Source organism: Phalangium opilio, unplaced genomic scaffold (assembly GCF_054372755.1).
Source record: "Phalangium opilio isolate 3A_F unplaced genomic scaffold, DU_Popi_V2 ptg000369l_1, whole genome shotgun sequence".
Lineage (NCBI taxonomy): Eukaryota > Metazoa > Arthropoda > Arachnida > Opiliones > Phalangiidae > Phalangium > Phalangium opilio.
This window is the reverse complement of record NW_028324232.1, coordinates 1,113,162-1,135,675: the sequence shown is the minus strand read 5'-3', so window position 1 is coordinate 1,135,675 and position 22,514 is coordinate 1,113,162. Positions and strand designations below refer to the sequence as shown.

Below are 22,514 nucleotides of genomic sequence, written 5' to 3'. Positions count from 1 at the left end.
ATAATTGTTTTCGTTAACTTGCTTTAAAATAGTGTAAATATTATAATTGTTTTCGTTAACTTGCTTTAAAATAGTGTAAATATTATAATTGTTTTCGTTAACTTGCTTTAAAATAGTCTAAATATTATAATTGTTTTCGTTAACTTGCTTTAAAATAGTCTAAATATTATAATTGTTTTCGTTAACTTGCTTTAAAATAGTCTAAATATTAAGTCTTTCATTTTAATATTTATGTAGTTATTGACATCAATGGAAGAGGCAAAAAAATTAGCTGCCATTAAAGCCAAAGAACTCAAATCAGCACAAAACAGAAGGGCTTACCAAAAAAGAGTTGCGAAAAAAGCTGCAGCTGCCGCCAGTGCCGCTGCCGCCAGTGCCGCTGCCGCCAGTGCCGCTGCCGCCAGTGCCGCTGTCGCCAGTGCCGCTGTCGCCAGTGCCGCTGTCGCCAGTGCCGCTGTCGCCAGTGCCGCTGTCGCCAGTGCCGCTGTCGCCAGTGCCGATGTCGCCAGTGCCGATGTCGCCAGTGCCGATGTCGCCAGTGCCGATGTCGCCAGTGCCGATGTCGCCAGTGCCGATGTCGCCAGTGCCGATGTCGCCAGTGCCGATGTCGCCAGTGCCGATGTCGCCAGTGCCGATGTCGCCAGTACCGATGTCGCCAGTGCCGATGTCGGCATCCACGGTATAAACCTGAGAAATTTGTTTCGAAATAAATAGATTAAAGGTCTTTCGCGCAATTCCAAAAGGTTTTTCGCGCAATTCCAAAAGGTTTTTCGCGCAATTCCAAAAGGTTTTTCGCGCAATTCCAAAAGGTTTTTCGCGCAATTCCAAAAGGTTTTTCGCGCAATTCCAAAAGGTTTTTCGCGCAATTCCAAAAGGTTTTTCGCGCAATTCCAAAAGGTTTTTCGCGCAATTCCAAAAGGTTTTTCGCGCAATTCCAAAAGGTTTTTCGCGCAATTCCAAAAGGTTTTTCGCGCAATTCCAAAAGGTTTTTCGCGCAATTCCAAAAGGTTTTTCGCGCAATTCCAAAAGGTTTTTCGCGCAATTCCAAAAGGTTTTTCGCGCAATTCCAAAAGGTTTTTCGCGCAATTCCAAAAGGTTTTTCGCGCAATTCCAAAAGGTTTTTCGCGCAATTCCAAAAGGTTTTTCGCGCAATTCCAAAAGGTTTTTCGCGCAATTCTAAAAGGTTTTTCGCGCAATTCCAAAAGGTTTTTCGCGCAATTCTAAAAGGTTTTTCGCGCAATTCCAAAAGGTTTTTCGCGCAATTCTAAAAGGTTTTCTTATTCTTAATTTTAGAGGCTGCCACGAGTCCTCATCTAGTTGAACCAGATTGGGCTTCAATAATGAACATATGTGATTGTATAAGGCAGCAGGATGTCCCGTATGTAGCCATAATAAACCAACCTTGGGAATTACAATTAGGCCTAAATATTAATTAGGTTTAACTATTAATTAGGGCTAAGGACGCTATCATGAAAAAACTGTCCGCTCAGAATCCCCACGTACCTTTATACGCTTTCCAAGTTTTAGAATCTATTGTTAAAAACTGTGGTACTCCAGATTGCCGTAATGAGATTGCCTCTAAGCAGTTTATTGAAGAACTGCGCGAATTATACAAAGTAGGCTTTATCCAAGATTAATTATAGTCTTTAACCTATAGCCAATGACCTATTCTTATAGTCTACACCCCACGAGACTGATAAAGCCAAAATTTCGGAGTTAATTCAAACATGGGCCCAAGCTTTCTGTCAAGAGCCCAGTTCTAGGCCAGTACAGGATACTGTCAATTGCACGAAATTAGAAGGCCTTAAATTTCCAGTTGTAAAAGAGAGTGACGCCATGTTTGCCGCTGATGTTGCTCCTGATTGGGTGGAAGGAGACGTTTGCCATCATTGTAGGATTCGGTTTAATACCTTCAAGTGTAAACATCACTGCACAAACTGTGGCCAAATCTTCTGCCAAAAATGCTCGGCTAGAACCATTCCTATCCTCAAATTTGGATTTGAAAATGAAGTTAGAGTTTGCGATTCTTGTTGGGAGAAACTGAGCAAAAACGAGCCTTTAGGAACAGTTCCATCATCCACCGGGGCCAAAACTACCAGTTCCGGAACCAATTCTAATCATTCTTCTCCTCATTCAACTCAAAATTCCGCTGGGAAAACTGAACAAGAATTGAGGGAAGAAGATGACTTGCAATTGGCAATTGCACTCTCAAAAATTGAAGCCGAAACGAAAGAAAAGGCTGTAAGAATTGCATTTGTTTGTTCTTAATTGTTTAAAGATCAAATCAATAACTTTGATAAGGGGATGAAAAAAAATATCTATTTTTATCTTAATTGTAAATAATGAGTATCATTATCTCTGAAGTCAGGAACTTTATCTTATTTGTTTTAAAGGCGTTGACATTTATTTCACTTTTAGCTATATTTTTGTTACAGAAATCTGGCGGAAATCAAACTCGAACTGAGAGTAGGCCTAAACCAACTGCGCATTCTAGCGTTAAAAAGGATGAAGAACCAGTTGATAACTTTGATAACTTAGAATCAGCTTTGGAGATTTTTGTGAATAGAATGAAAAGCAACGCTAGTCGTGGAAGACCGATTTGCAATGATACCCTGGTTCAATCGTTGTTTATCAACATAACAAGCACGCATTCCCAATTAATGAAGAATATTCTAGATTTGGAAGAGCGCAGAGGTAATTATAATTCAATTTCAAGATCAGACTCGTTGCCGATCTTGACAAATTTCATTTTTTCTTTTTTGCAGTTTATTTTGAAGGCCTACAAGATAAAATAGCCCGAATACACGACACAAGAACCGCTCTGGACGCCCTCAGAGAAGAACACAAAGAAAAGCTTAGAAGAGAAGCTGAGGAGGCTGAAAGACTCCGTCAAATTCAAATGGCCCAAAAACTGGACATCATGAGGGAGAAAAAGAAAGAATATTTGCAGTATCAACGTCAGGTGGTCATGCAACGTATTCAGCAACAAGAACGAGACTTGCAATTGAGGCGGGAACAGCGCATGCCTCCTGGTCAAGTTCAATATATGCCACCACCTTACCAAGGACAGCTTAGTCCTTATCAGGTTGGAAGGGGCCCCGCCCCTCCTCAACATCATATGGGTGGACTGCCACCTCAACAATATGGACCCCAACCACCATTAGAGAATCAACCTCCTGGTCCTCCTCAACCACCGCCTCAAGTTGTGGGACCACCTCATTATCAAGGATATATACAAGGTTTGTTTAAATGTTGATTGAAGGAAAGTGTGTATATTTAATTAGAGGGCTCAGGGAAATCCTAGAAAACTCAGGGAAATAGTTGACAAAATAACGCAGGGAAATTTGTGAGGTTTGAGTAAGTTATATTTGGGGAATAAACCTGGAAAACTCAAGGAAATGTATGGGGGAAAACCTGGAAAACTTGGGGACAATCAATTTCTCAAAAGTTGTGTTAACTTTTTATATCTTAGGAATGCGTGGACCTCAAATGCTGCCACCTCACATGTCTCAGGGTGGACCAATGCCCCCTCAAATGATGGGACCACCACCTTACCAAGGTAGTCCTCATCCAGCCCAACCTCAAGGACCTCCTCCTCAACAAATGGTGGGACCAATGGCTCCTCTCACTCCTCCTGTCAATCATCAAGGTGGAGAATATCAGAATCAACACTGGCTAGACAGGCGCTTTAATAAAAGGGATTTTTGAACCTTCTAAGACTGTAAAACCAGCGTACCATAAGTCTATAATATAAGTAAGTAATTTTAAATATTATCTGTATTTTTTATTTTTTTTTTTTTTAAATTAGGAAAAATTGTCAATTGGGGTGTAAAAAATATATTACATGTTAATCATAATTAAAATTAAATTGCAGAATAGGGGAGTAGAATTAACTTTAACCAAAAAATATTAATAAAGAAAATAAATAACAAACCAATATATAATAATAATAATAATAATATAGCTGAGTAAGACGCGCGTTTAAAGCATTTAAATAATTAATTAAATCGGTTATAAATTTAAATTAATTTTAAAATTAATCGAAATGGAATCTTAAAAGAAAAATAAATTATATTTAACTAACTTGCACACAAAAAAAAATATTTAAATATTATAACCGATTTAAGATTAAATGAAACCAAAGAAACCTCAATTTTACCTGAATTATCTGGGGAGTTTAATCTCATTTTTTATATTAAATTAATATTAATAGAGATGTTGAATAAAAGAGGAGCCATATTTTTTAGGGCATTATTCGCCATATTTTAAAAAGAAAATTTTAGAAATTTGCCTTAAATTCATTTTATTTTAATTATTAAATTGTACACCAAAGATTTAAATGAAACCCGGTCAGTTTTTAAAAGAAATATAATTTGCAATATATTATTGTAAATAATGTAAATAATAAATAAAATACCAAACCAAGTTTATATAAGAAATGGGTTCAAATGGCTAAAAAAATGTTATGTAGCAAAATGAATATCATTAAAATATAACACATAGCGCCTATTTACGTTTGCATTTCATTTATGGGACTTATATTCAACTTAATATATAATTACCAATACGCACAATATTTTTTTAATAATACGCGATAATTAACCACAATTAACTTAATTAAATCGCGTTAAAATATTAAGGAATTATTCACGCTTTTATTAAACTTCGATCTCGGTGAGACATGACGTCACGATTTCATCTTTAGGGGGAGGTGGACGCTAATTGGTCGATTAAGGCACGTGATGATGCGAACCGTTGTGGTGGGAAGTTTGAAATGGGGTTGCGTTTATGTTCAGTCATTTGAAAACCAACAAGCTTAATTATGTTTTTATGAATTTATACAATTAAATATGATTTATTTTATCCGTTTCATTCGTTATTTCACAAAAATTAAGCCTATTTTACGGTTTAATTCAATCTAAATGTAGTATTCCAAATATCCCTAATACCTTAATGACCCGTCTCTTCAACTGTTATGTCCTTCCCATATTAGAATTTGGTAGCCAAATTTGGAACCCCTATCAGGTCTCTGACACTAAATTACTCGACAATGTTCAAGGTCGTGCGTCGAAAATACCTATTCACCTTCGTCACCTCCCTCGTACTGATAGACTAAATTCCTTGGGTTGGTCGTCCCTGTCTGCGCGGCGCACTTATCTAGACCTTGTTTCCCTTTTTCGTATAGTCCACACCAATGGTCAAAAGTTTTTTAAACAAGCCCCAAACCATCATGCCACTCGAGGCCATAACCTTAAACTATTTCTCCCCCCTTCCCGCAAAAACCAATTAAAAAACTCCTTTTTTTCGACGAACCATTCCTCTCTGGAACTCTTTACCACCTGATTTGGTCTCCCTGACGTCCCTTCCTCCTTTTAAAGTAGGGCTTAAAAAATTCCTTCAAGTGTAGTAAATCTCATTGTATTTTTATTTTTTATCTCAGTCAATTTGTATATTTTGTATATTTTGTACATTATTATTCTATTGTTATATTGCTTATTTCGCTCCTGGAGCTGTAAGGCGTTCCACGCCCTAGCTCGTCAATAAACACGGAACAAAAAAAAAAAAAAAAAAAAAAAAAATCCTATTTTTCATTATATAGTGACCTCTAGCGGATACGATTTTATTATAAACTATAATTAAACTTGAATTTAATGCCATAATACAATGTACCTATTTAGAATATAATTTTCTGAAGAAAATTTAGAATTTAATTTTAAGTATTTAAAATTAAATGAAAATTTTCCATAGAGATCAATGCAAAATGTGTCTCATAGAGACACCGCATAGGCACCGCCGAGATTCGAACTCAGGATCTCCTGTTTACTAGACAGGCGCTTTAACCAACTAAGCCACGGCGCCACGAGGAACGGCGGTTTAATTATAGTACTTATACCTACAGATGTACAGAATCCAGCTATAGCATTACAGAGCGTTGGCGGAATGACAAGTTTGACTGAATCAAGATCTACGGAATAATAACACATAGTGCCATTACCCTTTAAAATAAGTTTTTAAATTAAAATTGCCATTCTTTTTAAGTCATATTGAAAAATAAACACGATAAAATTCCATAATTGCGATGTGGGTATTATTATAAAGTGGGTAATTATCATACAGGATGTATAGATCCCGTTATTGGTCATTTCCGGTCAAATAATGCGTAAACACGGAACTACAAGAGTACAATAATAATATATAAACTATATGCTTTATAACCGGTACAGGAAATTAGTAATTTTAATATATCCCGATTGACCGGCTTGAATTTGATGAAAATACCCTGAATTATACCTTAAAACAGGCTTAAAACTATGATACATTTATACATTAACATAATTAATTCTAACTATACTTAATTAATTATTTTAACTAACCCTAAATCTCCTTTCAAATCTTATAAATAATGAAAGCTACTGTCTCCTCTTTCGGAAACCGATTAAACATTAATTCGATTCGGAACAAAGGAATCTCCGGGTCCTTAAAAGCGCGGGAAAAAGAGGCAGATAAAGGGGGGAGGGGCGGTGTAAATGGATCCATTCATTCTCAAACTTTGATTGACGTATCACAAGGATGCTGAATAATGGCACACGTATTCACTTGATACAGGTATATTGTGCAGGGGGGGGGGCTAGTAAAGTTAGTTTTAAACGTGGACACCTGTTTCTACAGTGTTTTGAAGGAAGTATACAGACATCCATCTCGGACACGCGCAGTAGACGGATGTTTGGTGGATTTATTTATTCATGGGACAGGTGCGCTGGTGGTGTCCAACCGTCGATGACGATTAAATGGAGCACCCATTGGCTACCATTACATTGAGGATCGAGGAACCAACAAGATAAACTCAAAATGCTTTGATTTGATTTAGGGATTAGATACTAGCGAAAACCTCAATTTGCTAGTTGTTTTAAATTTACCAACGATGGACAACAACAATTTACCCGCCGAAACTGACGAAATTGTTACACCACCACCCGAATACATGATCTTGACCCCGGCGCCTTTGACCAGTTACGGTGGAGGGTCGCTTAACGCCGTTGACTTGTTACAAATTCACCAAACTGATTTTGGTACCTCATCCGTTATGGGTGGTCAAGATCAGAACGTGATACCCGGGGAACAGTGTCAATTTTACGCAACTATAATGGAAGGTTCAATTGGTGGTCAAGAATCGTCTCGCGATTTCAATTACGGTCAGTTTTCGCCATCCGAGAACAGAGTGGACTCGCCGGGATCTCAGAAAAGTGATCAAAGTGGGAAATCAGAGGTTCAGGACCCGTTTTCGCCCAACTGTAAGATTCCTTTACCCACACCTTACGGACCTTACGAATATTGGCTTGAACCTTCATTTATAAGGTATGTTTTTTGTGTTTTCATAAGTTTATCATTAGTGATATGTTCCATAAGTATACAAGTTCGTAATGCTACTGAGAGACTTAAGGTGCGTTTTCAAAGGCGCGTGTTGAGGGTAAAAATCGAGCGGGTGCGAGAAAAAATTAAAAATTCTCGCACCCGCTCCGCGAGCAACCGTTTTCATTAAAGCGATATTTTTTGCGGGTGCGAGTAAAAACCGCGAGCGGGGAAAAAAATCGCTACCCGCTCCGATCAGATTCAATTAGATATTCTCGCTAAGCGTTTTTCTTTCTCGCTTAATGTTTGTGATGTCATATTTTTCATAGCCAATAGGAGCGTAGAAAACTTCGGCGCGTGTTTTAAGTGCAGCGCGAGACTTAAAAGTCTTACGTTTTAAGCCTAATTATTCCGAGTTTTAAAAGTGAATATAAAAATGGGTAAACAATTAATTATATGACTAATTCGAGCTGAGAATAAAGGAGTTTTAGATGAAAAGAAAGAAAAATTGATAGATTTAGTTAGAAAAAAGAGACATTATATGGAGCTTATGGACACAGATTTAAAGAGAATAAATGGATGGATGAAGCGACGAAAATGGAGATGAATAGTAGGTTTTTTTGTGATATAGGTGTTTTTCTTCAGCTAAAATGTTTACTATTTAGAAAACGAATGTAAAACATTTACTGAAAAATTAGGCTTAACGATCTCTCTGTGCACGTTTATCGCGCACATGAAAACGGTTTGCAAAAAAGTATCGCTAGCGCAAGCGATAGCGAGAAAAAGAAAATTTCTTAGCGAGAAAAAAAAAACGCGCGGTCCGCTTCTCGCTAAAAAAATATCCTCAACACGCGCCTTTGAAAACCCCCCTTTAGAGCAGCTCGAGATAACTAGTTCGAGAAGGAGAATGACGGAAGCGAATTAAATTGAAGTCCTAAGTACACTCGATGGTGGTTAATTAATTTTGCAGCTAGGACCTATTCCATCTTGGCACTCCTATTTAGTCCGCATCACTAAGCCCCCTTTGACAGCAGCGCCTCACTCACTCACCAGGCCCCTCCCTCGCTTTACCTCCTCGAATCTATGACCTACCCCACTCACTTCAAAATTACAAGCGAGTCACTAACCAGTGACAAACTTATGGAACATATCTTATGAACTTATGACACTATAGTTCTTGAACTACGATGTTGTAATGATTTGTAATTAATGCGTAGAAGACGTAACGAACGCGAACGTCAACGCGTACGTAACGTAAACGAAGGATTCGAACGATTACGCAGTCATTTGCCGTTAGAAGGAAAGGAGAAAGACAAAAGGCTTAGCAAAGTTGAAACTCTAAGATACGCCATTGACTACATTCACGACTTGAAGGACATACTGCAAGAAGCCGACGAACGCGAACGTCAACGTCAAGAACGCGGGCAAATGGAAAATCAGATAATAAACGCCGTTGATACTAATAACTTCCAGTGATAAACTTCTACGTCAAGGATAATTTGAAATTTGTAGCTTTAATATTATTTTAGTCACGTGATATTTCTAAATATTTTCATTCTGTAAATATTGATGTTAATTTTAATAATTGATAAGGGATGAGTTATCTAGTCATTGATTTAATTACGATAATTTATTTTTAAAAGCTAATTATGATTCGGTAACTACGTTGATTTGCACTGAACGCACCACGAAATCGCGCCTAAACCAAAGAGGATAAACAGGTGTGGAGTAGAAAGATGGGCTTTGGACACTTATCTCTCGGATTATTCCAGTATAATTTTAATTGTTTATTAAGTACTATTATTCTATTAATAATAATTAAGTCAGGAAATAGGAATGAAACTTTTATTCAATAATTAATTTTATTTTTCAAAAAACAAAAAAAAACCCAAATAATAATAATACATAAATTAAAATAAATTACATATTAATTAAATAAATTAATTTATTTTCTGGTAGTTTCATAGTTTTCTTGAAACCATTGAACTGTTTCTTCAACAGCTAAAAAATTAATAAAAAATTAATTTAACCAAATTAATAAATATAAAAATTAAAAAATAAATAATTTAATTTACCTGATTTAAAAGGCGTGAATTTGAAATCAGGCAAGTGACTTCTAAGCTTCTTATTACTGGCTGTTTTCTTAAATTGTCCATCAGATTTCGTTGTATCAAACTATATAATTAACTTGCATTAAAATAATTTAAATAAATAAATAAAACTACTCCTACAATAAGTTCTCCTTGGAATTTGAAAGCTTCACTAATTGTTTTTGCCGCATCTCCAATACTAACTTCATCTTCCTCATCAACTGAAATTAAGTTTAATTTAGATTCATTTTTAATATTTTTATTAATTAATTAATTACCAGAAAGAATGATTGGTTCAATTTTATCATAACTCCTTAAAACCCAAATAATTAATTTGGCCAAATCTAACGAGTAAATAAATTGTCTCAAAGGTTTTCCTGTTCCCCAAATCATCAAATTGCTATTATTCTCTGAAATTATTCAGAAATTAAAGAATTAATCTAACAATTAATTCATCAAACAATTAATCAACCAATCAATTGTTTAATGAATTGGTTATTTAATCCATCAGAAACGAAAGCAAAAGCCCCGATGAGTTAATCGGTTTATGAAGCTGAACGATTAACCCATCGAAAAACCATGTTTTAAATTTGGTGGACGTTTTGACGTTTGTCAATAGAGTCTGCGCAGAATTTTTCGGCCTACCACAGTGAAGCCAGAATCCAGTAGATTACGCAATCGCCGGTGTCTCGATGGTATAAAACAAGAAGGCGGGCCCGGATAAGTGGTCAGATTGTTTGTTCAGCTGAAGTCCGCAGTCCCAAGAAGAAGTGTGCAAAGTTTTAATTACATAGGTAAGGCTCGGTTAGGTTATTTAGACAGAATAATAGGATTAATTGTTTTCTTTAACTTAAAATTGTCTAAATATTAATTAATTGGGTCTTTCATTTTAATTTTAATGTAGTTTTTAACTTTCAAAAAATGGAAAAATCGCCTATGGTATTATTCTTTCATTTTAATTTGCTCGAATTGAAATTAATAATGCCTAATGGACCTTTTTAGACTCAACGGCTAAAAGATGCCCAAGCAGCCGCCGATATAGCCTTAGCCGAGGCGACAAATGCCCAAGCAGCCGCCGTCATAGCCGTAGCCGAGGCGACAAACGCCCTAGCCACAGCCAAAGCCGCCCAAGCCGAAGCCGCCGCTATCGAAGCCGACGAAGCCGAAGCCGCCAAGGCGGCTAAGGAAAAAAGAAAAATTTATAATAGAAAAGCATACCTGAAGCGAGTGGCAGGGAAAAAAGCGGCAGCCGCCAATTAAAAAGAAATTAAATTTTTATTCAACAATTTTATTCATTCAACAATTTTATTTTTCCAAAAAAAAACTTTATAATAATAATATAAATTAAAATAAATTTTCCATAATCCAATTAATTTATTTATTTATTTTCTTGCAATTTCATAGTTTTCTTGAAACCATTGAACTGTTTCTTCAACAGCTAAAAAAATTAATACCAAATATTTAAAAAAAAAATTAAAAAATAAATAATTTAATTTACCTGATTTAAAAGGTGTGAATTTGAAATCAGGCAAGAGACTTCTAAGCTTCTTATTACTGGCTGTTTTCTTAAATTGTCCATCCGATTTCGTTGTATCAAACTATATAATTAAATTTAATTAAATTAATTTAAATAAAAAATTAAAACTACTCCTACAATAAGTTCTCCTTGGAATTTGAAAGCTTCACTAATTGTTTTTGCCGCATCTCCAATACTAACTTCATCTTCCTCATCAACTGAAATTAAGTTTAATTTAGATTCATTTTTGATATTTTTATTAATTAATTAATTAATTAATTACCAGAAAGAATGATTGGTTCAATCTTATCATAACTCCTTAAAACCCAAATAATTAATTTGGCCAAATCTAACGAGTAAATAAATTGTCTCAAAGGTTTTCCTGTTCCCCAAATCATCAAATTGCTATTATTCTCTGAAATTATTCAGAAATTAAATTAATTAATCAAACAATTAATTCATCAAACAATTAATCAACCAATCAATTGGTTATTTATTCCATTAATTATTTAATCAATTACTTGATCAATTGGTTATTTAATCCATTAATCATTTAATCAATTACTTGATCAATTGGTTATTTAATCCATTAATTATTTAATCAATTGGTTATTTAATCAATTGATTATTTAATCAATTGATTATTTAATCAATTAATTATTTAATCAATTAATTATTTAATCAATTAATTATTTAATCAATTGATTATTTAATCACTTGGCTATTTAATCCATTAATTATTTAATAAATTGGTTATTTAATCCATTAATTATTTAACCAATTAATTATTTAATAAATTGGTTATTTAATCCATTAATTATTTAACCAATTAATTATTTAATAAATTGGTTATTTAATCCATTAATTATTTAACCAATTAATTATTTAACCAATTAATTATTTAACCAATTAATTAATCAGTCAATTAACTAATCAATCAATCAATCTGTCAATTAACTAATCAATCAAGTTATTAATCAGTCAATTAATAAATTAAAAAAAAAACAATATTACTTTGAGCCAAATATGTTTTATGAATTAATCCTGGTAAAACATGGCCATCTTCCAAATTAAAATTATCATGAGGTCCAAAAACATTGGTGGGAATGACTGACGTGAAATTAGAACCATGTTGAACATGGTAGGCTTTATTTTGAACATCAATCATCCGTTTTGCGTATGAATAACCAAAATTTGACTCATGAGGTGGACCATTATGAACCTGGGTTGTTTCATTTATTTAAAGGGTTTAATTAATGTTAATTCACAGTTATTAATTAATCAATTATTTATTATAAAGTGGTTACCATGGTTTCATCAATGGGATATGTTGTTTTATCGGGAAAAATACAAGTTGACAAACAAGAAACAACTTTAGAGACACCCGTTTCGTAAGAAGTTTGCAAAACATTATCGTTTATGGCTAGATTATTCCTCTAAGGTGTTAAAATTAATTTCTTTTAAATATATTTTAATTATAATTAAAGATAATTACCAGGAAATCGAGATTGAATTTCATATTCCGGTACAAACCTCCAACCATGGCTGCTAAATGTATAACGTGAGTTGGTTTATGTTTGTCAAACAATTGTTTCGTCGATTCCTTGGATCTAAAAATTATTATTAACTTTAATTACGCTTAAATTACCTTTCATTAATTTTATTTACAAGAGATTAGCGTCTTTAGAAGAGCAGAAAATCCATTTTTCCTTCTGAGGAGATTCATCTTGGATGACTTTTTCAATGGCTTTACCCACTAAGCCTGTGCCACCGGTTACCAAAATTACTTTATTGTTCCTTGAAATTAATTAATTAATTAAATTAAATTAAATTACACTCCATTAACGATTATAGTAACCCGTTATAAATATATTTTAAACATTATTTAATCGTACTTACATATTTAGAAAGTGAAATAGAGTTTGATTACGTGGAAAACAAGTGCCTAAGAATTTCAGATTTCGTGTCGTCTGCTACAATGAAATGAAAGAATCAGTCTGGGAAATAAGGATATTTTTTAAACTAGTCCTTGGGACCAGTGACCCCCCTAGGGTCCGAAATAATAAACTGGTCTGCGGACTGGTCCCAGGCTTTGTTCTCTTATAGATTTGCAATTAATAAACTGGTCCCGAGGACCAGTAAGCCCCACTTCTTGAATTAAAAAACTAGTCCAAGCAATTAATAAACTGGTTTTGGACCAGAGGAAGTGCGCACTGCTATTTCCCAGACTGGAAAGAATTAGGCTTAACCATGGCCAACTTAGATTACCGGTGGTAGAAGGCCTGCCAGCTTTACCCGAGCCCCATGTTAAACAACGTTAAACCGGTGGTAATATAGATTAGAACTTACTTGACTTCTCATTTAAAACTCGGCCACGAAAAAAAAAATCGGTAAATATATTAAAAGTGCTCTAAAACCGAGTCCACTTCCGAATTTTTTTTCCCATAGAAAAAGCATTAGGAGGAAAACTGGGTTGGTAGCGCACCTAACGGCGAAAGTCGGAACTAGGGGCGATTTTGCTAGTCGTTTTTTAGCAAGGGGCTCGGGTGAAGCTGGCAGGCCTTCTACCACCGGTAGAACGTCATCGGTTTAGCTTTTCGGTCTAAGAAAAATAATATTTTTACTACTATCCTACTAAAAAATTATCACTACTTGTAAATAGGAGTATTCCATTTATTTTATTTTGTAAAATCCTTTGGAAAATTTCATTACATAAAATTTTTTGAACAGTTAATTCAATAAAAAAAAAACAGTTAAAAATTAAATAAAAACAGTTAAAAATTTAAAGTATTTAGGAATGTAAATTTCTTTTTATAAGTTAAAACTTTATTGTGCTTTTCGATACATTTATTTTTTGAGCGTAACGTAAGAGGAATCTCCGGCATCGGGATTCAAACTGATGATCATCGATACCTTTGATCTACCACCCATGGAATTTTTCAGAAAGCGTGTTAACGTGCTATCTCGGTAAGGTATATGACGCGCCTAATTGAAAATAATTATTAATAAAACAAACGAGTTATTACACGAAAAAAGTAATGGCATGATACTTTTTGCGACATGACGTCCCAAAATGCGTGTGTTTACGCTTTTTAAGCAACCAAGCTTCCTTCTCAAAGTTTTTCGCTGCCCAGCTAGATATAAAAATAAATCCAAAGTTATTCATTAACCAAAACAATGATGCCATCAAATTACCATTGAAACTTCGGCCCGATCAATTAACGCCTACGAGATGTAAATATACATCCATCTCGTAGGCGTTGGCCCGATGCTTCTCTTCTACTGTTTTTGGGGCAATATTCCTTTGTTTTCTCGCCTTAACTATTATTTCCATGGCCTGAAATAAATTATTAAAAATTTTGAGACCGAGAAAAACGCGTCACGCGTCATCGTGAAAAGTATCAGTTCGGTGGGCTTACTTCTTTCGCAGTCACCGCCTCCTATATTTAATATAGGAGGCGGTGACTGTAAAGTGTCCGTAGCGTTAAGTTGAGGGCGAACTCGACATAGAACACGTATGTTCCCCTGCAATTACGCAAAACATTACGGTTACTGTATGACTGAAGGCGCGGGGCTTGGATTCGCGTCATTACCTCGCCGTCAAAATTGAGTTCCCAAGTACGCCGCCCCCCCCCCGATTGAAAAAAAAACGTGGGCGGGGGGGGGTCTTGCACGCCGGCTTGACCAGTGGCAACCGCTGCTCTTTTCTTCGCAACCCTTTTGCTTTTTTGGCCGCGGAACCTACTGGACATTTCCTTTTTCGAATCCATTCTAACTAAAAGCGGGCGGACATTAGGCTGAAAAAGTTAGATAACTGTCCTCTTTATACCTTCTAGTTTCTTTCTCACATTTTATCCTCCCTTTTGTTGGTGACAATGACACCGAGAACAACATCGTCCTCGGTGACATCATCGGCAACGGCGGCTGCTTTCTTAGCAGCCACTCGTTTCAGGTAAGCTCTACGGTTTGCTGCTTTTTCCTTTGCCTTCTTAAGTAAGTCTCGCTTGTCCCCACCCCATCAAGAACGGTTTTTAAATGGGGTGGGGGAATATATATAAAAAAAAAAAATAAGAAAAGGCTTGCGCTCCCTCCATGATTTAACTATAAAACAACAGTAATAAACTACATTAACATTAAAATTAAAGACCTAATTAATTTAAAAACGCTTTATTTTCGCAAACAAATTTTAAGTAAAAACAGAAGTATTTACTTCTGGTAAAAACACTTATACCTTAACGAACAGCGCCCAACCCCATGTAACAGAATACCCCCTTCTAAAGTAGGACTGGCCGGTCAGTCGTATTGGGGGATTCCGTCACAGGACGTTAGTCAACCCTATTTTAACTATTGGGACCTTGTGACAACGTTAAGTCTTAAACAAGATGGCCCAAGAGCTGGGCCTTAATACTAATTTTACAAGGCCTACGTGACCCCCCCCCCCTATAGTTGAACTACCAAAGGTATTATTAAAATAGATCGTACAACTAAAAACCATTTCTGCAACATAATCGTGTATCCCCTTAATTTCAAACAAAGTCACATTTCAAATAATATGAATGAAACTAAAATGTGCACCCCGCTTAAGTATAATTTTTAAATAACATAAATGTATCTACAACAAAATCCGTATCCCCTAAACCAGAGAGCACTTTGACCCCAAACCCAAACCGTCCCGGGACCTCTATTTTGCGAAACTGAAACTAACTATCCAGCATAATCTAAGTACACGAAAAATATCATCTCGTTTCCTTCACTCAAAAAGCCCTCGAAATTAAACTAATTGTCTCTCCTCTCCGAGTAAAATTAATTAAATTCCGTGTAAAATTAAAAACGGGGATTCTAAAATTAAATAGGCCTATTCCGTTGGAGACTTAAAATAAAATTATTCATACCTTCGGCTCATATTCTTGTAATCAGAAAACTCGTTCAATTGAAGATGAATCAATATTTATAACTTTCATAGCAGAAAATTCCACGTGGGACATAGCGGCGCGGTACAAAGACTTCTCCCTCCGCGTTCCGACTTCCGACGACTAGACGAGAGTGCGAGACTACCATTATGTCACCGGGGCACCCGGCTTTTATGGGTTTGAAAATGATAAAGAAGAAACGGGGGGGGGCGGAAAGGAAGTAGAGGAAGGAGGGGATGTTATCATAGATGGGTGATATAGATTGCGGAGGGCTGAACATATTCCGAGTCTGCTGGTTTTTTGTCACCATGGAGTAATATTACAAGAAATTGGACTTTATACTAAAGCTCTTCTAAGGTATCTACACTTATCACTCCTATAAAGTTACTCCATGCAAAACAAAGAGATTTTTCCCGCGTTTTTGGGTGCCTGAGCAAGTAGCCGAGTGGGGGCGCTGCGGCCCGCCGTCCTCAGTCGAGGCAAAGGTCGAAGCTCGTCGAGCATTTAATGTCAAAGACATTGTCACGTCGCACTTAGTTCTTGACTAATCTTCTAAACCAGGCGTTTCGTTTGAAGTTTAATGTCAGGCAGTGGCACCGTGAACTTGAAAGAATTTTTACCGGGACAAAGACAGAAAACGTGGCCTCGTCCTGAGTCGTGTATGCGCGTTGTAACTTGTAACGCCACGTGGCATCAAAGAGAATATAGGTATTCGCCTCGAATTTATGGACAAATAATTGGATATTTATCGCAATTAGGGAAAGTTGAATTGTTTTAATTATTTATTTCGATTTCCGTCATGTAGGCCTAGTCGCGAAATTACGGTTGAGATTTAATTTTAAGCCAGTGACTTTCTACCGCCGTCGCGATACTCTGGTACATGGTACTTTTGTTTTCGCTTCAATAGAGTTACCGCTCTCTATACGGGATACCGGGCACCCACTGAAGTGAGCCCCTGAACCGTCTGGGGGGATCCGAGGGGTGTTCGCCCCTACAGAGAGACCTTTTTGGACACGAAGCGCCGCCGCAACTACCAGAGACGACCTTTGGACTTTGTTTTGGATCTGCTGGGGTCAAATGGAAGCCCAGGATGGCTTATTTCCAGCTATAACTCGCGGCTCTACGAGCTAAACGGAACCTCTTCTGGAAACCACGTGTGGTGAGTGAGAAATAACCAAAGATGCTAGATAAATTTAGTTGAACGTATCTGAAATAGTTAGGGCAAGAAGCGATATCTAGTTTATTAGGGAGAAGGTTTAAGATGCCCAAGTATTCGCGCGCCATAGTCCCAGTCCCCCCTTTCAAAATACAAGGGGGGACGGGCTAGCTCGCCTCTCCTCAGTCGGAAAATAAGCAATTTTCGTCATTGGCGTCGCGCTGACGTGAGCTTTCAAGAACCAATGAGATGCTGGTTGTAATTTAGAGGGCAGGCGGGGATTAACTCCGGACCTACGTTAGGGCTGGAGATAAAGCTGGAAATGTGGCGAATTTAAACCTTCTCCCTAGTAAACTAGACATCACTTCTTGGTTAGGGATATTCTAAGCGAGTTTAATAGTAGCTTTTGAAGCTTTTTGAAACATATTTCAATATTCATAAATTGCAAATAGATTAGTAGAACTGTATGTTAAGTTGCAAAGAGTCTGTCCCCGTGTCCCTGGACACAGATACAGCCATTTTTACTCCTCCCCCCCCCCCGCGTCTTTTGAAGATAGACAACTTTCTTATTAACTTTTAAAGTAACTCGGTGAAGAAGCCACTTTTAAATAATAGAAACCGAAACTTTAAGAATCTTTTATGGACGACTCACGAGTTAAAATCGAGGCTTTTAAGTAACAACATAGATCACAATCTTAGTCCACACCAGCTGATATGGTACTCGTTAATCTCCTAATTGTCCCTACTTTTTTTTTTTCTTTTCTTTTTCGGTTTTGAGTAGGAACTAGGGCTTTCCAGCCATTACAGCTCCGTTTGATAGGGATAATTACTTATAGGGTCGAAATATGATATACAATATACAATGTCCTTTAGTTATGTTCAAGAAATTAAATTAAGATATTAAATTAAATTTACGAGGTAATTAAATGTTTTTTAAGTTTAGTTTTAAAAATATTTAGGGTTGGAGAATCTATTATTTCCGAGGGCAAGGAGTTCCATAGGGGAACTACCCGATAAAAATAGGAGTTTTTGACTACATTAAGACGAGGGCGCCTAACAAACAATTTGCGTGAGTGGCCGCGCGTGGAGGAAGGGTTTACGGTAAAATAGGGCTGTGAGGGATCGGACAAGATATTGTAAAGAAGTAGTAGGTCCACCATGTCCCAGCGGCACGTTAAAGTGGGCCATCCTAATTCTTCCAGACGCAAGGCACGAGAAACCCCCCTCAAGGACGGGAGAATCTTGGTAGCTTGAGATTGTAAAGACACTAAACTAGAAGAGTCCTTTACTTGATATGGGCGCCATATAGGCGAGCAATATTCTATAATGGGCCTGACAAATTGATTGTATAAAGTTAGCGTAGTTTTGTCCAAAAATGAGAAATTTCGTCGAAGAGCCCCGACGACACAACTGGCGCGGGAGGCAATATTGGCGCAATGTTTTGACGACGAAAGATCGGAGGAAATTATGACCCCAAGGTCGCGATGGTCCGAAATACGCGTGAGACGAGAACCGTCTAAGAAATAAGGAGATAACTGCGTAGGTGGGGACAAGGGAGAGAGCTTTAGATGGTATGATTTAGAGGCATTGAATGATAAACCATTTAGGGAAGCCCAAGCAACATGACGTGTCCACAAGCCGTGGACACTGTCAGTTTTGTTTCCGGTCGATTGCTAGGGTTTCATTAGATATCTCAGAGTAATTGAACGTTATTTATTTAAGACTTTTTTTATAATCCGTCAAAAGGTTTTTAAATTTTGTGAAAATTTATTTTACATTTTTTAACATTGTCAGTTGAAACATTTTTTTTCTATTTTTTTTTTTTCAGAAATGGGTTACTAAATTTTGCAATTGTTTATTTTTTGCGCAAACCTTAAAGAATTAATCGTGGCGTCGACGTTTTCTTCATCGGGCGACACATTTATAATGAGGAGCGTTTTCGAATTTCCGCCCAAGGAATTCTTAAATGAGCGCGTTAATACGCCACTGCGGTAGGGAATACGCTCCGCCTAATGGAAAGAAAAAAAACCCGAGTTACTTTTTGTGCAAACGGTGCAACCATCAAGAACGGTTTTAAAAACCCGCTTTACTTCTTCTTCTTCTTACGTTTTCTCGCGTGCAATCTGGCTCGAACACATGGTCGCGTTACTTTTTGCGATATTGACATCAAGACATTCCCGAGATGGGTTAATGTTTGTTTCTATTTTATTGTTTTTTGCAACCAAGTTTCTTTCACCTCTTCGAACACGTTTTCTCGCGTGCTCATGGCCGCGTTTAGCCCTCGATGGTGGACCAATTATATCACTGTTCATGCGGGGATTAAACACGTACCTCTCGCTTGTCCCCATCTGGATCGTAGCGAACACACGCGCGTTCCAACCATTGAGTACGGATTTAAGTACCTCCTTAACCTCTTCAAATACGTTTTCTCGCGTGCATTCTGGCTGAAGGACATGGTCGAGAGTGAACTCGAAGACCCCGCCGCGTTTGAAACCGGGTGTTTCGATACCACCATCGTCTAAGATGGGTTAACGATTAGTTTATGGTTTTCGTTTCTATTTTTTTTTCGCAACCAAGTTTCTCACTGCCCGCTAAATCTATGAGATTTATTTCATTAGCCAAAAAAAACAATGATACCAGCAACTTACCATTGAAACTTCGGCCCCTTACTTCGTTATCTCGTCTTCAATACGAACACGGAATGGGAACGTGAACAATTCCTTTAGTTTTGCGCTTTTAGCATTGGGTCGTAAACCTGAAAAAAAAAAATTATTTAATTTTGAGACCGAGAAAAACGCGTCATCGTTAAAAATCAGTTCGGTGGCCTTACATCTTCCGCGGTTGTGACTCCGCGTACAGCTAAATTTTCCACTTTGACCTTTCCCTCTCTTTCATTTATATTTAAACCCACTTTTTCATTTCTCGTCAAATCAAATATTGATTCGCTGTATATTTCTTGGGCAAGTTTGAAAACTTGTAGCACGCTCCTGGGGATGACCCCTAATTCCGGGTTTTGGTAGTCGCTAACCAAATGGTTTACGGTGGGGGGACGGACCTTCCACGGTGTAGGTCTTTCCTGACCCAGCTTGCCCATACGCGAAAACGCGTACGTTGAAGCCTTCAAAAAGAATTTCTACGCGTTTCTGCACCTCTTCAAAGACATTTTTTCGCGCACAGTCATGTGTGAAAATTCGGTCAACAATGAACTCTGTTTTCACGTTGGTTCGCGTTGATTTGTTTGTTGACGCCGCCGCTTCCGAATCCGCATTTAAAGTTTCGGAACTCTTAACTCTAATTGTCAATGTGTCCGTGGCGTTAACTTGAGGGCGAACTCGACATAGAACACGTATGTTCCCCTGCAATTACGAGAAACATTCCCAGTTACGATGTAACCAGCGAAAACACTTTCTACGCTACGCGTTTCTGCACCTCTTCAAAGACATCCATTTGGGTACAGTCACGCGTGAAAATACGGTCAACAATGAACTCCATTTTCACATTGCTTCGCATTGATTTGGATGTGGACGCCGCCTCTTTTGAATCCACAAATAAAGTTTCGGATGTTGTAACTTTAATGGTCGATGTGGCCGTAGCGTTATGGAGAGGGCGGACTCGACACATAACGCGTATGTTCCCCTTTAATTACGCAAAACATTATGGTTACTCGATGACTTAAGGCGGGCGGCTTAAGAGAAATTAGATTAGTTTTATTACTTTTAGAAAAAATCTGGTTTTCCGCTTCGCGTTGATAAGTCCCAGTACCTGTATTTGTTGTCTGGCCGTTTCGAGTCCTCTTTTTAACTTATGATCCTTTTTCATCCCCTACCGTGGAAAGTTTCTCACATTTATTATACCCTCCTTGTTATTGGCGACAATGACACCGAGGAGAACATCGTCATTGGCGACAAACACGTCGTCATCGGTGGCTTTCTTAGCAGCCACTCGTTTTAGATATGCCCTACGGTTTGCTGCTTTTTTCGCAGCCATCTTTTTTTCCTCCTTTTCCTCTTTTCGATTTACTTCCTGACTTTCTTGGAGCTGGGCGGCAAGGGCCTTAACTTGTTCTTCCAGGCTATAGTTTTTTTTCTGCGCTATCTCCAGCTGCTCTACAACGCTGGTTTCGGCGCTGGTGACGGCGCTTGTTTCGGTGCTGGCAGCCGCTGCTCTTTTCTTTTCTTGCCTCTTTTTATAGGCCCTTTTATTGGCCTCGCTCTTCAACTCCTTTTCTTTATCAATTTTGGCTTTTTTGGCCTTCGCTGCGTCTTTAGCCTCAATTTCACGAAAGTACACCTCTGTGAGGTCTTCCACCGTTTTGGCTTGTCTGCGTCGCTTTCTGTTCAATTTGATCTAAAAATCCCATTAAGCATTATTAATTTCAATTCGAACAAATTAAAATGAAAGAATAATACCACTGGCGATTCTTCCATACTTTAAATGTCAATAACTACATTAATATTAAAGTAAAATGGCAGCCGCTGCTCTTTTCCTTGAAACCGTCTTTCGATTTGTTTTGCCTTGCTTTTTGGCTTCGGCCTTGGAACTTAGTGAACCTTTCCTTTTTCGAACCCATTCTAACTAAAAGTGTACATTAGGCATTAATTAATGTCAGACTGAAAACCTTAAACCCGCCCGCTAAACTAATATTGGTAACAAGCCCAAACAAGATGACCCAAGGGCTGGGCTCGTAATAGTAGGCGCCACATCGTGTGATCGTATTAAGTACGTAAATTAGAACAACAAGATGGATTTGCTCAGAGATAAACTAGAATTAAAAGTCGGCCCTGGACTCAAAATGGGAAACCCTGTCCAAGCAGCCATGTAAATGGTTGAGCTTGCGCAGAAATGACGCAAAATATCTCGAGCGAAATCCTGTTTTTACGAGTTACAATCGTGCCTGTAAATGAGCCTTAAGATCTAGACTATCCAGCCCAAAAACAGCCGAAAATTATTCGTCAAAATTCCCTTTTTTATTTTTAAATATTTCTGTGATAAAAGATGTAATTTTCATAACGTGTGTTTAAATAATCAGAAGCAATATTGCTGTGATTAAAAATTGTTCTTATTTTAAAACTTAATTGCCATAATTTGTGTTTAAATACTTAAGTTAAAAGCAACATTGACTTGTTTAATAATTGTTCCTATTTTAAAATTAAATATCCATAATTTGTGTTTAAGTAATCAAATGCAATATTGACGTGTTTAAAAATAGTTCCTATTTTATAATGTAATTGCCATAACTTGTGTTTAAATAATCAAAAGCAATATTAACTGATTAAAAATTGTTCCTATTTTCAAATGAATCTTTGCTTTCAACATTATTTAATTTTTACCTCTCCTAGTGACGATGACGTTTCTCTTAAAAATACTTAACTAAAAATGAGGTAAGTTACTGACGAATAAAATAATTAATATCAATTATGTTTATTCAATCATTTAAGAAAACCTAATTTTAATATATAATAATTCGTACCGCACTTTCTCTTCCAGTTGTA

The 22,514-nt window shown here is 37.0% G+C and overlaps 5 protein-coding genes, 2 long non-coding RNA genes and 1 other non-coding gene across 11 annotated transcripts; 4 read left to right on the top strand and 4 right to left on the bottom strand.

Moving 5' to 3' along the window:
• The first annotated feature begins 249 nt into the window (after positions 1 to 249).
• On the top strand, positions 250 to 4,509 carry LOC149597243 (hepatocyte growth factor-regulated tyrosine kinase substrate-like). Its single transcript, XM_089861110.1, has 7 exons — positions 250 to 679; positions 1,294 to 1,378; positions 1,454 to 1,616; positions 1,678 to 2,241; positions 2,436 to 2,694; positions 2,766 to 3,239; positions 3,473 to 4,509. The coding sequence occupies exons 1-7, from the start codon at positions 250 to 252 to the stop codon at positions 3,706 to 3,708; spliced, it is 2,211 nt and encodes a 736-aa protein (XP_089717236.1). The 3' UTR covers positions 3,709 to 4,509.
• Positions 4,510 to 5,785: 1,276 nt separating this feature from the next.
• On the bottom strand, positions 5,786 to 5,859 carry TRNAT-AGU (transfer RNA threonine (anticodon AGU)). The gene has a single exon. It is a non-coding gene; the product is annotated as a tRNA-Thr (tRNA).
• Positions 5,860 to 6,922: 1,063 nt separating this feature from the next.
• LOC149597241 (uncharacterized) lies at positions 6,923 to 9,078 on the top strand. Its single transcript, XM_089861109.1, has 2 exons — positions 6,923 to 7,356; positions 8,568 to 9,078. The coding sequence occupies exons 1-2, from the start codon at positions 6,923 to 6,925 to the stop codon at positions 8,824 to 8,826; spliced, it is 693 nt and encodes a 230-aa protein (XP_089717235.1). The 3' UTR covers positions 8,827 to 9,078.
• Positions 9,079 to 9,134: 56 nt separating this feature from the next.
• On the bottom strand, positions 9,135 to 9,844 carry LOC149597240 (GDP-L-fucose synthase-like). The gene is made up of 4 exons (XM_089861083.1): positions 9,719 to 9,844; positions 9,582 to 9,661; positions 9,426 to 9,525; positions 9,135 to 9,351 (listed from the first exon to the last, which is right to left on the bottom strand). The coding sequence occupies exons 1-4, from the start codon at positions 9,831 to 9,833 to the stop codon at positions 9,296 to 9,298; spliced, it is 351 nt and encodes a 116-aa protein (XP_089717209.1). The 5' UTR covers positions 9,834 to 9,844; the 3' UTR covers positions 9,135 to 9,295.
• A 250-nt stretch (positions 9,845 to 10,094) lies between these two features.
• LOC149597239 (uncharacterized) lies at positions 10,095 to 10,741 on the top strand. Its single transcript, XR_016379270.1, has 3 exons — positions 10,095 to 10,234; positions 10,345 to 10,379; positions 10,443 to 10,741. It is a non-coding gene; the product is annotated as an uncharacterized LOC149597239 (long non-coding RNA).
• A 1-nt stretch (position 10,742) lies between these two features.
• LOC149597238 (GDP-L-fucose synthase-like) lies at positions 10,743 to 12,914 on the bottom strand. The gene is made up of 9 exons (XM_089861082.1): positions 12,856 to 12,914; positions 12,625 to 12,753; positions 12,452 to 12,566; positions 12,264 to 12,392; positions 11,971 to 12,178; positions 11,240 to 11,371; positions 11,095 to 11,174; positions 10,939 to 11,038; positions 10,743 to 10,878 (listed from the first exon to the last, which is right to left on the bottom strand). Coding segments are annotated over exons 1-9 (951 nt in total). The 5' UTR covers positions 12,858 to 12,914; the 3' UTR covers positions 10,743 to 10,822.
• A 701-nt stretch (positions 12,915 to 13,615) lies between these two features.
• LOC149597237 (uncharacterized) lies at positions 13,616 to 15,993 on the bottom strand. 4 transcript variants are annotated; one of them, XR_016379275.1, is made up of 7 exons: positions 15,849 to 15,993; positions 14,786 to 15,057; positions 14,550 to 14,727; positions 14,376 to 14,481; positions 14,152 to 14,293; positions 14,007 to 14,090; positions 13,616 to 13,941 (listed from the first exon to the last, which is right to left on the bottom strand). XR_016379275.1 is itself a non-coding variant. In XM_089861144.1 (5 exons), exons 2-5 carry the CDS (start codon positions 14,866 to 14,868, stop codon positions 14,274 to 14,276), a joined length of 387 nt encoding a protein of 128 aa, XP_089717270.1. In that variant the 5' UTR covers positions 14,869 to 15,057; positions 15,849 to 15,993; the 3' UTR covers positions 13,616 to 14,273. The 4 variants fall into 4 exon arrangements, 1 of the variants encoding a protein (XP_089717270.1); XR_016379277.1 differs by having other exon boundaries at positions 14,152 to 14,731; XR_016379276.1 differs by having other exon boundaries at positions 14,152 to 14,731; positions 14,805 to 15,057.
• A 103-nt stretch (positions 15,994 to 16,096) lies between these two features.
• LOC149597236 (uncharacterized) lies at positions 16,097 to 22,322 on the top strand. Its single transcript, XR_016379303.1, has 2 exons — positions 16,097 to 17,025; positions 18,851 to 22,322. It is a non-coding gene; the product is annotated as an uncharacterized LOC149597236 (long non-coding RNA).
• The last annotated feature ends 192 nt before the right edge of the window (positions 22,323 to 22,514 follow it).

Bases quoted from the DNA above. Each gene is read 5' to 3' on its own strand.
- LOC149597243 (XM_089861110.1), top strand. From the start codon at position 250: ATGGAAGAGGCAAAAAAATTAGCTGCCATTAAAGCCAAAGAACTCAAA. The intron at 680-1,293 runs GTATAAACCTGA...TCTTAATTTTAG, and splicing joins TGCCGATGTCGGCATCCACG to AGGCTGCCACGAGTCCTCAT. The intron at 1,379-1,453 runs GTATGTAGCCAT...ACTATTAATTAG, and splicing joins ATAAGGCAGCAGGATGTCCC to GGCTAAGGACGCTATCATGA.
- LOC149597241 (XM_089861109.1), top strand. From the start codon at position 6,923: ATGGACAACAACAATTTACCCGCCGAAACTGACGAAATTGTTACACCA. The intron at 7,357-8,567 runs GTATGTTTTTTG...ATTAATGCGTAG, and splicing joins CTTGAACCTTCATTTATAAG to AAGACGTAACGAACGCGAAC.
- LOC149597240 (XM_089861083.1), bottom strand. From the start codon at position 9,833: ATGATTTGGGGAACAGGAAAACCTTTGAGACAATTTATTTACTCGTTA. The intron at 9,526-9,581 runs GTAGGAGTAGTT...TTAATTATATAG, and splicing joins AATTCCAAGGAGAACTTATT to TTTGATACAACGAAATCTGA. The intron at 9,352-9,425 runs GTAAATTAAATT...TTAATTTTTTAG, and splicing joins ATTCACGCCTTTTAAATCAG to CTGTTGAAGAAACAGTTCAA.
- LOC149597238 (XM_089861082.1), bottom strand. The intron at 12,567-12,624 runs GTAAATAAAATT...AATAATTTTTAG, and splicing joins TCTAAAGACGCTAATCTCTT to ATCCAAGGAATCGACGAAAC. The intron at 11,175-11,239 runs GTAATTAATTAA...ACTTAATTTCAG, and splicing joins TGAACCAATCATTCTTTCTG to TTGATGAGGAAGATGAAGTT.
- LOC149597237 (XM_089861144.1), bottom strand. From the start codon at position 14,868: ATGATGTCACCGAGGACGATGTTGTTCTCGGTGTCATTGTCACCAACA. The intron at 14,482-14,549 runs GTAATGACGCGA...GCGTAATTGCAG, and splicing joins AACTCAATTTTGACGGCGAG to GGGAACATACGTGTTCTATG. The intron at 14,294-14,375 runs GTAAGCCCACCG...AATTTATTTCAG, and splicing joins AGGCGGTGACTGCGAAAGAA to GCCATGGAAATAATAGTTAA.